We start from the raw sequence: 16,377 nt of genomic DNA, 5'->3' as shown, positions 1-16,377 counted from the left end.
ATCGATCCAAGGACCAGTCTCAGGTAGCACCTGAAGAAGACAGCGAGGCACGCTGTTGAAATATCGTGCGAGAACGACGCGAACATCTGGCTGGATTCCTGAATATCAAAAGGTGTCACAAAGACATTGTCTTCTAATTTACGAGAAAGTGAGATGACCAATGAAGCGCTGTCAGCGTCAAAGCTAGGTGCCTCAGAAAGGATGGTTTCCTCCTTTTCTCCGTTAACTGTCCCAATTCCATCTGCACCTGAGCTACTTCATCTCTCAACTGCTGAATCGCACTCTGAGCTGAAACGTCTTGAGCTATATTGAATGTTTAATAATAAATACTAGTATACCAATTACCCAAAAATAAAATAAAAAGGAAAGAGAAACGTTAGGGATACGACCACACAGGCCCAAAACAGCTATAAATTCGGAATTTACCTGCATTTCTGTGTCAGATTGCACCAACATGGATCCAGGTGCTGCCTTCCTGTTGTCATCCATCCTCATCCTCAGCACTGCTTCTGACACCAGTCGTTACGGTCCGAAGGGTGGCTGGCTTATGCACCATCGGTTACAATTTTATTTCGAAGATGGCTAGTTGTGGACAGGGACTCTCTGCTGTAGAATGATGCGATGTACAGCAGAAGAAGGTCCAGCTGCGGTTACAACTTATTTATTGATGTTCGTTTACAATCAGGGGTCTAGGAAACTGCGAGCGACAATGGCAGGCGACGTGATTACCACATCACAGTGTCTCCAGTGCGTCAGCCTCTGGCTGCTGAACATGCACCCTGCTGCCACTGGTGCTGTGTTGACAGGATGTTCTTACTCCATGACTGAAGTATGGACAGCCCAGCGGTGGTAGCTGTGTGAAATATCTGACTGCAATGTGTTGCAGTGATCCGAACTGAAGAGGTCCTCCACTGACACCTCAGGGGGATGGGAGGGAGATGGGTGGTTGGTCCATCGTGTTGTGCTCCGAAGATGGTGGCAAAGTGTGGAGTTGTCCAAGCTTCCGGGAGCCCAGGTGTGGACAGAGATTCGTGAGCCTACAGCGGTAAATACAGCTGCGTCACAGATGGGCCCAGATGTTTGATAATGACGATCTGATTCAGTCTGGTTTAAATGCTGCTGCTGCTAATTGCTGACTTTGGTGTAGAAGCTGAGTTTGTGTCTGTTCTAAAGTACGTCCTTTCTCAGAGGATACAGAAGCGTCCCATATGTTGACAGGTCCCTGTGCTGGATGACGATGTTGGCACTGGTACTGAGCGTGGGCATCATCAGCGTGAACCCGCTGGTGGCGGTGTCTGCTCAGGCCGTGGCGCAGGCGGCGTCTGTGCTGCTGCAGCACTACTGCGGGACCCAGTTCGGGCGCCGGTGGTCCAGCGTCGCCTGTCTGGCGCTGGTCGGCCTCCTGGGTGCACTCTGTGTGGTACTGCTCACAGGTAAACAGCACAGCCCGTGAGAGCGCTCACACACCTCTCACACTTGCCTGCTGGCGCCCTCCTCCACCTGCTGTGGATTGGAGATTTCAAACATCTGTATTGCGACTAAAATTACTGTGTCAATCGAGTCAGACCGTTTGGCAACAGTCGATCTCCACTGCCCGACAAACAAAGTGAAGCACTCAGAAGTGGAGGAGGAAACGCAATGAAAACTCATGGGTTGAGAGGGTATGTGATGTTGTTTCAGCAATTACAGAACCCAGTCAAATTTACAAAGAAGTTGGCCATATGAACCCACTTATTGGGATGATGTTGTACCTCTTCTCTCCAGGGTGCATGCAGTGATTTTTTTGGGAAGGGTTTTATATATCCGTTGTATCCTCTCCTGTGGCTAGCTGGCCCACCAGTGTTGTTACCTTGACCTTGATATCCCGGATATTGCCACCGGAATCGAATTTATGATCGAGCTGCTCCCACACATGTTACATCTGGGACAGATCTGACGATCTAGCTGGTCACAGGAGCACCTCAGCATCATTCGGAGTGTTCATATAGACATGTGCCACATATGTAATAGCATTGTACTGGTGAAAAAAAGCATCATTATACCGTCAGATGAGAGGTAACATTTGGGTTTACAGGGCATATGCCAGTGCTCCCTCAATCTCTGCCAGTCGTGACCTGAGGTTATACCGAAAGGTTCCCCAGACTATGACGCCAGGAGCAACACCGTTGTGCCTTTCCGAAACATGGAAAGAATGGAACGTCCTCCCAAGTCGCTTCAAACCCGTCGTCGACGGTTATTGAAGGCAGTGCAGTACCACGATTTACTACTGTAAAAAATGCGAGAATATTCGTCAGCAATACATGTTTTCCCAATCATGACGCTACTACTAATGCAGCTGGGTGTGTTGTGATGGGATCATAATTCCCTCGACCACCTACTGCTATCCTCTGACGAATGGTGTAGAATGACGCAGAATGTTGCATGAAGTATCACTTGTTGGATGGCAATCGCAGATGCGAAGGTGTTACGATGTACTTGGTGCGGAATAAGGTCACCCTCCTTTTCACAGGGCAGATTCGGTCGGTCGGCCTGAACTTGAAAGGCGGATGTCCCACAAATCTTGATACTGCACAACTCGACGAGCTGGTCAAATGGAGACCCACAGTGAGGTCTCTCATGTGATAACGCAGTCTCATACAAATATGCAGCGTCTCGATGTTATTCACAGTGGTCACCCAACATCTGACGTACTTGAGTACCCTCATACGGCACAGCACACCTGATAACAACAATAAACTAAACAATACTAATGCAGAACAATGACCATTCTACCAATCACAGAAAATTGCAACACTAACCATTTGCATACAGACCAACGGTGAGCATGTGTACAAAGTTGTATTCACATCTAAACATGTCCCCTTGTTGCTTCATTTTTTGTCAGACAGTGTATGCTGAGAGGTGCCAACTGTCATAAAAATTCCTGATCCAGGATAAAATCGTTGGTTTCCACTATAACCTTGTCGTTTCGACCACTTCTGAACAATTTTTGTATTGGCTGTTTCTTGTGATACTTGTGATACATAAAACAGTAACTGTCGATGACATCCCCTAGTGTCATCTCACATAGACTTGTTTAGCCATTGTTGCACTGTTGGTTTGCACGTTTTTCAGGCTACCTGCCATCTCTTGTGAATGATGAGTACTACAGTGACTTACAACCAACTGAAGCAAAAAACGCTACAGTTTTGTTTCAATGGAAGAGGTAACACAGTTGTTTAAATTGTAAAGCTTGGGCAAGAATCCTACATCCTGCGAAGAGGTAGCTTACATTAGCATTAGCATTGGCCTACTGGCCAAAGTGGAATCACAGGAAGATCTCCGGATCTAGTTCGTTATGCCAGCTAGTCATAGACTGAGTTCCCCATAGTCATGCATAAATCTGTTTGCGTGCACTTACAGGTAAACGACATAATGTGACATGCAGAGAGTAACGAAGTGGCGTCAACAAAATTCTTCCGCCGTCTACCGGATACCCTGATAAGGAATTCTAGTTTTATAGTAGACGCAATGTGAGACGCTCCAACAGCACGTTGGAGACGAAATCGAAAAGGAAGATTGAGAAATGAGAGGAGAAAAGAAAGGGACAGATGCTCTTGGCAGGCTGGCAGGGAGGGGCACGCAGAAATCATGAACTGAGCCAATCGTGACGATATTAACAGATGGACTGGTCCTGCAAGAAGAGTGGAAGGAAGGTGACCTGAAATTTTTATACGGGCACAGAAAATGAATTTTTAGATCCAGAATGAGATTTTCTCTCTGCAGCGGAGTGTGCGCTGATATGAAACGTCCTGGCAGTTTAAACTGTGTGCCGGACCGAGACTTGAACTGGGGAGCTTTGCCTAGGTGACGAGATACTTGCGGATAAATTTCGAAATGTTCCACGATAAGTCGACGACTGGAGGAGACTTTCATTTGAGGCCACGGGAGACGCCTCGGAACCGTCTTCATAGCATAATTGGCAGACTCTAGACACTGCATTGAAGGCAGCCACGTCAGTCATTCAACTACGTAGCATGGACTGTGCGGCCGGTCCCGGCGGAGGTTCGAGTCCTCCCTCGGGCATGGGTGTATGTGTTTGTCCTTAGGATAATTTAGCTTAAGTAGTGTATAAGCTTAGCAGTTACGTCCCATAAGATTTCACACACATTCAACTACGTAGGTGGGCTTCAGAATATGCAGAAAACATAATTCTGTAACTTTCACCGATTCCGTCGTTTTCAGCATTCAAGAGGCTTATTCACAACGGCAACAGGGCTGATGGTACAGCACCACCCTAATGATTGTAGTAATGCTTAGTTCCTGACAACGTGAAATCCAAAAGACTTTTCTCATTTGTACATTAACAGCACAGCTCATTAGAAGGCACCGGAAAAATCATTTCGATTTCCTTTACTGTCTTGTGGTTACAAATATGTTTCTAACAAATCTGTTTCAGCCATACAGCCCATGTGTTTTGACTTCGCAGTTGGTGTTCCGAGTGTCGCCATGGCAGTGGTAGTGATGGCCATGCAGTTCTGGTCGTCGGCTGGTGGAAGTGTCATCAACCTTCAGAGCATCGAGGTGCACCCCACGTGTCTGCGACAGATCACCGCCAGCGTAGAGTGCACGGTTGCTGGTGTTTGCTTGTCTCTTGTTCCGTACATCGTCTTTCAGGTACTCCGTAACAATGTGCTCAGCATCTACTGAAAATTATATTGAACCCGTGAAAGCAACGGTGGCCTGTAACTAAATACTAGTTCAAGCGCCAAAAATCTGGTTTACAGATAATTAGCAAAATGTTTATAGCAGCAATTTAATCTTGCAGCTCTTCCATCGGTCCGTCTTTCCATACAAAAACAACAATATGGGAAATTTGGCTCTGCCTTGATGCAAAAACCTTTTATTATTTATTTATTTATTCCTAAACTAGTTTTGACAACAAATATCGCCATCTATAGTGGCATCCTTAATTCTGAAATATGCAGCAATAGCAGAGGTACAAAACGTTGTAAAAGATTACTACATGTTCACTGTTTGTTTTTTAAATATACTTTTGTATATGCTATCTCCGCACGTTTTAGAATTAAAGAACCCACTGAAGATGGAAATACTTGTGGCTGAAATTAGTTTTGGAAGGCGGTCCGACAATTAGCATATTGTTGTGGTTATGTATAGCAGTTGTACAAAAGCAATATAAAAGTTGGAGATCACGGTACAACATAAAAACAGTACAGGTTTCTTTTCATATACGTGTTGTTATTCTACGGTAAGAACAAAATGATATAAAATTTGAAGACAATAAAATATTCTGTATGCAACGGCTTTAACTTAAATAAGGATACAAGTGCCCTCATAGCAATTAGCACTCAGTTCAGAATGTTCTCGTGAAACCACTTATTCTCCTCTTTAACAAATGCAATCATTTTAGCTAAATCCCTTCTCTTTCCTCCAGAAAACCTAGGTTCACAGGGTAGTGTTTCCAGCTGCACCTTCTGATGATCGGAAGGCTTCACATTCCTCTTCAAGGTGTAATTGTCCTTGAACTCTTCAGTTGCATTGAGAGTTGATGAATACAGAGTCCCTAGGCATTCAGTAGCCAGTCTGATCCACTGTGCTATTGAAATATGCACACTGGTGAACTTTTATATTTTTCGGCAGCTGACTTAAAGTCGTAAACATAGGTTTGTGGTGTCGTGCGCGTAGGTTCAGTGAGAGGGGAACTAAATCTTTCGTAGCTTCACGCACCGTTAGCCTCTTTCATTTCTCAGAATCACGATCGCAGAACCTAAAAGTGTACTATTTCCGTAAGCTAACCCTTTGCTGTTAGGTAAAGCCACAGAAACATCGTCTTATTTTTGTTCTCCCCACTGCAGCAGTCAGTTCATGTCATTAATTTCTTTTTAGAAGTAAATCTCGATGTAAAAGTTTGGTGCACACAGGAAGCAGTTGCATTCCCATCCCTGCCACGTACGGCCACATGCCAGAGAAACATGTTACCGGTTTGATTATCACCAACACGAATGCAAAAGTTGTAACTTGAGAGCTCCAATAAGTAGTACATGTAACAGTGCCTGAATGAAGGAAGAGTACATTCGTTGTCTTCGCTGCGTAGTTTCTTTCTTTCACTTTGAGTTCTACCTTCATCTCTCTTCCTCCACTTTGGTGGAATTTTCCTTTACATTTTGTAATATTCTGTGCTATTTCTGTAATAATTACTTCAGCGTTGCCCTATTGTTGCAACGCTCAGCAATTCACAACAGTGTACGCTAAGGCATTACCAGAGGCTTGGTACAAGACTCATTATTTGAACGTCGACAGTGTCAGACACGAATGTCGTTTTGTGGCAGCTGTAAGCATTGTTTTTGCTGTTCTCGTGCTTGTGTCACAATGTGTGTCACTGGCCTTGGCGATCACAGCGGAATTTCGCCTACAACTCAAATTTTCATTTTTTGGCGCTTCACCCGTTATTTACTTACATGCCCCAATTTCGAGAACGTGCTGAACCATCCAGTCACTGATGGTGACATTTTGAGTGTTTGCTTCATTACAGTGTATCTCATGATTTTAAAACAATTCTAATCATGTGTTTATCACCTCCTAATTCTGCTTCTTTCAACTTTAGCACAACTTGATCTTCAGTGACTCAAACGACTCTTTTTATACTTGATGCCGTTTTATCAAAGTAAACAGAAATTAAACAACTGTGTGCTCTGCAGTTACTCGTTGCAGTGTCTCACTGGCCCGATGACAAATGTGCTTTATTCTTAATCTCTCTCTCTCTCTCTCTCTCTCTCTCTCTCTCTCTCTGTCTCTGACACACACACACACACACACACACACACACACACACACACACATATATATATATATATATATATATATATATATATATATATATATATATATATATATATATACTCACACAAAATACTGCGATAAATTCTCTTTGCTTTATTGAACTGCTAAATATCTGCACTGATAGACAACTTTACTATCAGAGCACTCTCTCAGTTCTTTACGTACTGACGCATCTAGCATTTGTACTCAAACACTCACACAGTCATACTACACAGAGGCGCACAAATACTGCTTAGTGAAGTACAATAGTACTAATTTCTTGAGTAAATGTTGGAGTTAGTATTGAATACTGGACAATGTCTGTTTAAAATCAAGTAAAACTAAGAATTCCCTAACGTGACGTTACAAGAGCTCCATCTGTAATGATCCTGCTGAAACTTTACAAAACAACTTGAGGGTAAATAACTGTAATCGCACTAAAACTATATGGAAAATAACTACAAGAAAAGCCACTATTGCTGTGTACTCAATAACAAATGTGCTGAGCACTGACAGCGTGAACATATTCCTATAGTGTATGAAATATAAAAGAGTTTAGATTTAATATGTAATTTCTGATTGTTCAGTACTCTTCTAATACGTTGTAAATGATAAACTGCACTCAAATACTAAATGGTGCATATTATTACGTTCTCGTACACACGCCATGCTGTAGATGTTTTCAGCGCGGAGTCAAAAATGTGATTCGACGCTTTTTCTACCAGAGATAGTCGCAAATGCTGACAGTGGAAGATGGTTGCTGTGAATTTCGACTGTCAAGGTGTCGCTAGACTAGGCTGCTGACAATACGGCGCCAGTTATCGATTCAGCCCTAGTGAATTACGTAAGAAATATTTTTCTGTATCCTACTGCTCTAAAAATCGATTTGATTACATGAAATGCCACAAACACTTTATAGAAAATTGCAGCTGAGATTTAAATGTGATCTGTGAGTAAAACAATCATCGTATATGTGTAAGAGAAGTCCGAGCTCGCAGAGAAAGATTTAAGTGTTCATTTTTCCTGCATGCTGTTCGAGAGTGGAACGGTGAACAAGTACACTCCTGGAAATGGAAAAAAGAACACATTGACACCGGTGTGTCAGACCCACCATACTTGCTCCGGACACTGCGAGAGGGCTGTACAAGCAATGATCACACGCACGGCACAGCGGACACACCAGGAACCGCGGTGTTGGCCGTCGAATGGCGCTAGCTGCGCAGCATTTGTGCACCGCCGCCGTCAGTGTCAGCCAGTTTGCCGTGGCATACGGAGCTCCATCGCAGTCTTTAACACTGGTAGCATGCCGCGACAGCGTGGACGTGAACCGTATGTGCAGTTGACGGACTTTGAGCGAGGGCGTATAGTGGGCATGCGGGAGGCCGGGTGGACGTACCGCCGAATTGCTCCACACGTGGGGCGTGAGGTCTCCACAGTACATCGATGTTGTCGCCAGTAGTCGGCGGAAGGTGCACGTGCCCGTCGACCTGGGACCGTACCGCAGCGACGCACGGATGCACGCCAAGACCGTAGGATCCTACGCAGTGCCGTAGGGGACCGCACCGCCACTTCCCAGCAAATTAGGGACACTGTTGCTCCTGGGGTATCGGCGAGGACCATTCGCAACCGTCTCCATGAACCTGGGCTACGGTCCCGCACACCGTTAGGCCGTCTTCCGCTCACGCCCCAACATCGTGCAGCCCGCCTCCAGTGGTGTCGCGACAGGCGTGAATGGAGGGACGAATGGAGACGTGTCGTCTTCAGCGATGAGAGTCGCTTCTGCCTTGGTGCCAATGATGGTCGTATGCGTGTTTGGCGCCGTGCAGGTGAGCGCCACAATCAGGACTGCATACGACCGAGGCACACAGGGCCAACACCCGGCATCATGGTGTGGGGAGCGATCTCCTACACTGGCCGTACACCACTGGTGATCGTCGAGGGGACACTGAATAGTGCACGGTACATCCAAACCGTCATCGAACCCATCGTTCTACCATTCCTAGACCGGCAAGGGAACTTGCTGTTCCAACAGGACAATGCACGTCCGCATGTATCCCGTGCCACCCAACGTGCTCTAGAAGGTGTAAGTCAACTACCCTGGCCAGCAAGATCTCCGGATCTGTCCCCCATTGAGCATGTTTGGGACTGGATGATGCGTCGTCTCACGCGGTCTGCACGTCCAGCACGAACGCTGGTACAACTGAGGCGCCAGGTGGAAATGGCATGGCAAGCCGTTCCACAGGACTACATCCAGCATCTCTACGATCGTCTCCATGGGAGAATAGCAGCCTGCATTGGTGCGAAAGGTGGATATACACTGTACTAGTGCCGACATTGTGCATGCTCTGTTGCCTGTGTCTATGTGCCTGTGGTTCTGTCAGTGTGATCATGTGATGTATCTGACCCCAGGAATGTGTCAATAAAGTTTCCCCTTCCTGGGACAATGAATTCACGGTGTTCTTATTTCAATTTCCAGGAGTGTAGCTTGAAGGTGATTCGATAAATCCTCTGTCACGCATTTAATTGTGAATTGCAGAGTATTCACGTAGATGTAGATCTAGATGTAGAGGAGAACGCGCTGGCATAACAGATTTATATGGTCGAGCAATGTGTGCTTTATATTTAAACTTTCACTCAAATGTGCTACGCTTCTACACTACAAAGTTAAACAGATAAAAATTGTTTGTTAATAAAGTAAGTCCGTATAATATTAGCTGATTCAGATAAAGACAACACATGTATATAACAATTTTATCTCACTGAAGCATGAAAGTCCATTTAACTTACTCCAACGACAATCCAGTGTGCCTATCTTCTGCTAGACAGATTCAAGTCGAAGGCCAGTTTCTTACTGGGTTCTACGAAACCACGTCACATCTGCTTTCCACCATTACACGACTGTTGATTCCTGTAGCTTCTCCTCTTTTTCTTTAAATCTTGCTCAGAAAATTACTTTCGCTTCTTCTTCCGTAAATATAACTACATTCTCTCTTCTTGAGCCGTATTCACTGCTTGCCGATATTTTCTATACTTGATGTTCAACATAGATTTTGACACTGCATTTCTTCAAGACGGAATAGCTACCAAAACTCTTCGTTCCCTCGGATGATCCTCTAAAACTGTAACAATGTAACTTCTTCACATGATTGTATCTCTCTTTCCTTCAGCTCGCCGGCCGGAGTGGCCGTGCTGTTCTAGGCGCTCCAGTCTGGAACCGCGCGACCGCTACGGTCCCAGGTTCGAATCCTGCCTCGGGTTAGTTGCGTTTAAGTAGTTCTAAGTTTTAGGGGACTGATGACTTCAGCAGTTAAGTTCCATAGTGCTCAGAGCCATTTGAACCATTTGCCTTCAGCTCAACGCATCGGATTCCGGAACTTGACTCAAAGCTTCTTCTTCCCACAGTGTACATAACGATCCTCCCTTAACGTATTTCCGTGACGTAGACCACAGCTTCCCTTTCAGGTATCTTCGTTTCAATTACACAGATACACAGTTGTTTCCTAGTGGGCGTAATACTTAGTTTACAGTAACCACAAAATTTACGTTGAGTTTATTTAAAGGTGCAACACCAAAGCACATGCTTACTGATACGATTATACATTTAAATGTAAGTTACTTTTACGTTTACGATTTGTCTAAGAAAAATCAGTAAAAATATATATTAAATCAAAATTATAACTATGACCAATAAATGTGGCGAACAATGTTAGTAGAATCACTCCATGTTAATTCCAGAGTAGAAAATCTCTGGCACCCTTTCCCAGAATAATTCTTTGTAATGGTCTTTGCTTATCCTGCAGATCGTGCAAAAACTATTTTTACCAGGGCTGATGAAGAGAGGAGATGTTGTCACCTTGGCGAACCTTCGGGACTAGTTGAGTGACCATTGATGTCATCCCCTGTCAAAAGAATGTCGTCCAAGTTTTAAGTGTCGCTGTTTAGTGTAGTTTACCATGGATAGAATGTGTAGGCTGCGCCATTTGTACTGATGATCTAAATGAGAGCAGGGGCAGCGTGAATACCAGAGCCGGCACATGGTGTAATCCGGTCTAACGGCACCTCTCAGACTGACGAGCTTAACGTTATCTGAAATACTGTCACCTGCCATATGGCGTAGGGCGTACAAGGATTGTGTGTTAAATTCTTAGCATTACAGCTTAATAACAGATTTAACTGAGAGGAGCATACCACAGAACTGCTGAAGCCCCTAAACAAATATCTATGTGCTGCGTGAATTTTGTGAGACACAGGTGATGTAAAAATTTAAAAAAAAAAGACGCTAGCGTACTATGCTTACTTTCATTCCATAATGTCATACGGAACTATTTTCTGGAGTAGCTCATGAAGCCAAGGTAAACATTTCCGAGCCCAAAAACGTGGAATATGAATTATTTGTGGTGTGAACTCAAGAATGTGCTGCAGAGGGCTATTTAAGGCTTCCCAATATATTTATTCCTTAACGAAATTCGTCATTAAAATATATCTTTTTTTCCCAAATCAGCAGCTCTGTTCATGGAATCAAACTAGAAAGAAGAATAACTTTCACAATGATTTAAAGTCACCTACTTGGTTCGGAAAGGTGTCCACCATTCCGCAGTATACATTTTCAATAACATGCCAGCAACCATAAATCACTAATAACGAAGTTCATTTTGAGAAGAGTCTAAAGGATGTAATGGTAGCGAACTCCTTCTTATCCATTGATGAATTTCTTGGCGGAACCTATTGAGCGTGTATGTTATTAATATTGTCACATAGTGTGAATATTTGCTTACAATCTGACATCGGTCCCAGTTTTGTGGTGTGATGCGATCATTGTAAACAAGTGCTGTAAAATTTTTTTTTTATTTTATTTGATGATGTGTGGCTACAAATGCCCAAGAATTATCATATGCACCTAAGAGTGTTGAACATTTTAAATGAAAATAGGCTTAAGGTTTTTTTTGCTAACCAACTCCACATCAAGAACGGAATTTCATTTCGAATATGTGGAAGGCACATTACCATTTCTGGACGTATTTTGTAAATATTTACTGTGTATGCTTGCTTTCTGAGATGGTCGACGTCCTTGAGGATGTCCTCACTATGCCGCGCGAGGTAGCCGCGTGGTCTTGGGCGCCTTGTCACGGTTCGTGCTGCTCCCCCCGTTGGAGGTTCGAGTGGGTGTGTGTGTTGTCTATAGCCTACACACTGCTTAATCTAATTTAAACTAAGTTAGATTAAACAGTGTGTAGGCTTAGGAACCGACGACCTCAGCAGTTTGGTCCCATATGACCTTACCACAAATTTCCAAATTTCTCCTCACCATGGGTCAATTCGAACGAAAAGTACATCTAATCTAATTTGATCTAATGTAATCTATCTGCGCATGTAGTCTCAAAACGTGGTTGACACAGACTGTGACGCACACACCTCATATGCTCCAAAGCTAGAAGTGGCGTGGCTTCACCACGGGTGCCGCCACTCGCCCAACAACTTGCCTCGTGACTTCACCACCGTTGTGACGGCACCCCATCTATTGCGGCTGCTGAGACCACCCACTGACTCGACGCTGGTATGACGTGAGCTTACCTCCTGTAGGTGTGACGTGGTCCGCTCTCCACCTGCTGTGGGCTCTCATCTTTGGCAGCGGAAACTGTCCAATTCCAGCCAGGGAAGCCGCCGGATATGTTATTTTACCTGCCTGGCAGAGGAGGGGACGATTTGTTGTCTCACCGATGCTGCTGGGATCGATTGTGGACAGTCTTTTGCTTCCTCAACACTATCATTCTTTTTTCAAAAAAATCGATACTGGTTACTAAGGACATATATAAGTACATCATAACACCTAGCCATTTCTCCTAGTAAACATGAAAAGAAGTCACAATGGATGGGCACAAGTAGCTGTCAGAAAACTAGCTTTAATAACAGAAATTCAAAATGTAGACAGGATTGCATAGATTCATCCCCTCTGGGACCAAAATATAATAATTGACAAACAGTTATAAAGCTTTAAATGCATTATCTTCATTTTAAAAATTAATTTAAGAAAAAATGTGATGATTATGACAGTGAGGTACTCCTGGCACTATTGATAAGAAGATACATTACACAACACAATAAAAAGTCCTATCTATTAGTAACTGGGATGAGGTGTGAAGTGAAGCAGAAGGGACTAGTTCCTGCTGCTACCATTTCCTTCAAACTACATAACTACTCCAAGTATATTTTCTTCAAACTACATCACTATAGCAGATATGTGCATTCCCCTTCTCACTACTGTCAGCATTCGTACAGACCATAGATCCACAGGAAAACTACTGTTCCAGGACAACTTGCAGCTGGTTAGTCTATATCAGTCTACTTCATCACATACACCGGCTGTTGTGGACCATCTGCTATATTCAGATTTCCCCTTCTCAGTTACTATTGCAGTTTCGTAGGGACTAGTGACTGTCCACACTTCTTCAACACCTTTTCTCAATCTTCATTGGCCAAAGAGCGAGAATCCCACTTTTCGTCACAGAAAACCTGTATCTGGAGAAACACCTATAAAGTAAATAGTAAGATACGGGCACAGCACAACCATACAAGGACATGGCAAAACTCTCATATACATATTATTTAATCCACTTTTAACAGTCGTCCCTGCCTCTTCTCCTTATCTGCCTAATTTCACAGATGGCACTGATTACCTCACACGAGGGCTGTAGTCGATCTATATCATGAAATTTTTCTTTAGTGGGTCTCTCATCAGTGCGAGTGTTATTCTCATTAAGACACCATTTTTACGAAAATTCGTTCTCACAGTCAGAATTGTCAGTATCCACATTACACCCCTCAATAATATATCTCGGTTGTCATCCTGGATTGAGCGCTTCTTTAGTGGGTCTCTCATCAGTGCGAGTGTTATTCTCATTTAGACACCATTTTTACGAAAATTCTTTCTCACAGTCAGAATTGTCATTATCCACATTACAGCCCTCAATAATATATCTCGGTTGTCATCCTGGATTGAGCGTTTCTTTAGTGGGTCTCTCATCAGTGCGAGTGATATTCTCATTTAGACACCATTTTTACGAAAATTCTTTCTCACAGTCAGAATTGTCAATATCCACATTACACTCCTCAATAATATATCTCGGTTGTCATCCTGGATTGAGCGTTTCTTTAGTGGGTCTCTCATCAGTGCGAGTGTTATTCTCATTTAGACACCATTTTTACGAAAATTCTTTCTCACAGTCAGAATTGTCATTACCCACATTACACTCCTCAATAATATATCTCGGTTGTCATCCTGGACTGAGCGTTTCTTTAGTGGGTCTCTCATCAGTGCGAGTGTTATTCTCATTTAGACACCATTTTTACGAAAATTCTTTCTCACAGTCAGAACCGTCATTATCCACATTACACTCCTCAATAATATATCTCGGTTGTCATCCTGGAGTGAGCGTTTCTTTAGTGGGTCTCTCATCAGTGCGAGTGTTATTCTCATTTAGACACCATTTTTAAGAAAATTCTTTCTCACAGTCAGAATTGTCATTATCCACATTACACTCCTCAATAATATATCTCGGTTGTCATCCAGGATTGAGCGTTTCTTTAGTGGGTCTCTCATCAGTGCAAGTGTTATTCTCATTTAGACACCATTTAAACGAAAATTCTTTCTCACAGTCAGAATTGTCATTATCCACATTACACTCCTCAATAATATAACTCGGTTGTCATCCTGGAGTGAGCGTTTCTTTAGTGGGTCTATCAGTGGTAGTGTTATTCTCATTTACACACCATTTTTACGAAAATCCTTTCTCACAGTCAGAATTGTCATTATCCACATTACACTCCACAATAATATATCTCGGTTGTCATCCTGGATTGAGCGTTTCTTTAGTGGGTCTCTCATCAGTGCGAGTGTTATTCTCATTTAGACACCATTTTTACGAAAATTGTTTCTCACAGTCAGAACTGTCATTATCCACATTACACTCCTCAATAATATATCTCGGTTGTCATCCTGGACTGAGCGTTTCTTTAGTGGGTCTCTCATCAGTGCGAGTGTTATTCTCATTTAGACACCATTTTTACGAAAATTCTTTCTCACAGTCAGAACTGTCATTATCCACATTACACTCCTCAATAATATATCTCGGTTGTCATCCTGGATTGAGCGTTTCTTTAGTGGGTCTCTCATCAGTGCGAGTGTTATTCTCATTTAGACACCATTTTTACGAAATTCTTTCTCACAGTCAGAATTGTCATTATCCACATTACACTCCTCAATAATATATCTCGGTTGTCATCCAGGATTGAGCGTTTCTTTAGTGGGTCTCTCATCAGTGCAAGTGTTATTCTCATTTAGACACCATTTAAACGAAAATTCTTTCTCACAGTCAGAATTGTCATTATCCACATTACACTCCTCAATAATATATCTCGGTTGTCATCCTGGATTGAGCGTTTCTTTAGTGGGTCTCTCATCAGTGCGAGTGTTATTCTCATTTAGACACCATTTTTACGAAAATTGTTTCTCACAGTCAGAACTGTCATTATCCACATTACACTCCTCAATAATATATCTCGGTTGTCATCCTGGATTGAGCGTTTCTTTAGTGGGTCTCTCATCAGTGCGAGTGTTATTCTCATTTAGACACCATTTTTACGAAAATTCTTTCTCACAGTCAGAATTGTCATTACCCACATTACACTCCTCTATAATATATCTCGGTTGTCATCCTGGATTGAGCGTTTCTTTAGTGGGTCTCTCATCAGTGCGAGTGTTATTCTCATTTAGACACCATTTTTACGAAAATTCTTTCTCACAGTCAGAATTGTCATTACCCACATTACAGTCCTCAATAATATATCTCATTTGTCATCCTGGATTGAGCGTTTCTTTAGTGGGTCTCTCATCAGTGCGAGTGTTATTCTCATTTAGACACCATTTTTACGAAAATTCTTTCTCACAGTCAGAATTGTCATTACCCACATTACACTCCTCTATAATATATCTCGGTTGTCATCCTGGCGTGAGCGTTTCTTTAGTGGGTCTCTCATCAGTGCGAGTGTTATTCTCATTTAGACACCATTTTTAAGAAAATTCTTTCTCACAGTCAGAATTGTCATTATCCACATTACACTCTCAAAAATATATCTCGGTTGTCATCCTGGAATGAGCGTTTCTTTAGTGGGTCTCTCATCAGTGCGAGTGTTATTCTCATTTAGACACCATTTTTACGAAAATTCTTTCTCACAGTCAGAATTGTCATTATCCACATTACACTCCTCAATAATATATCTCGGTTGTCATCCTGGAGTGAGCATTACTATAGTGGGTCTTTCATCGGTGCGAGCGTTATTCTCATTTAGACACCATTTTTTAGAAAATTCTTTCTCACAGTCAGAATTGTCATTATCCACATTACACTCCTCAATAATATATATCGGTTGTCATCCTGGATTGAGCGTTTCTATAGTGGGTCTCTCATCAGTGCGAGTGTTATTCTCGTTTAGACCTCATTTTTACGAAAATTCTTTCTCACAGTCAGAATTATCATTATCCACATTACACTCCTCAATAAT

The 16,377-nt window shown here is 42.9% G+C and overlaps 1 protein-coding gene across 1 annotated transcript in view; it reads left to right on the top strand.

Annotated features, from left to right (window-relative positions):
- Positions 1-927: 927 nt before the first annotated feature.
- Positions 928-16,377, top strand: part of LOC126252154 (solute carrier family 22 member 21-like) — a 213,875-nt gene continuing 198,425 nt past the window's right edge. The window contains exons 1-3 of the mRNA XM_049953022.1: positions 928-1,031; positions 1,189-1,433; positions 4,469-4,656. Of these exons, the coding sequence (XP_049808979.1) occupies positions 928-1,031; positions 1,189-1,433; positions 4,469-4,656 (537 nt within the window). The remainder of the gene's footprint in view (positions 1,032-1,188; positions 1,434-4,468; positions 4,657-16,377) is intronic.

This window comes from Schistocerca nitens, chromosome 4 (assembly GCF_023898315.1).
Source record: "Schistocerca nitens isolate TAMUIC-IGC-003100 chromosome 4, iqSchNite1.1, whole genome shotgun sequence".
NCBI lineage: Eukaryota > Metazoa > Arthropoda > Insecta > Orthoptera > Acrididae > Schistocerca > Schistocerca nitens.
The sequence above is the reverse complement of the archived record's forward strand: the minus strand, read 5'-3'. Positions and strand labels throughout refer to the sequence as shown.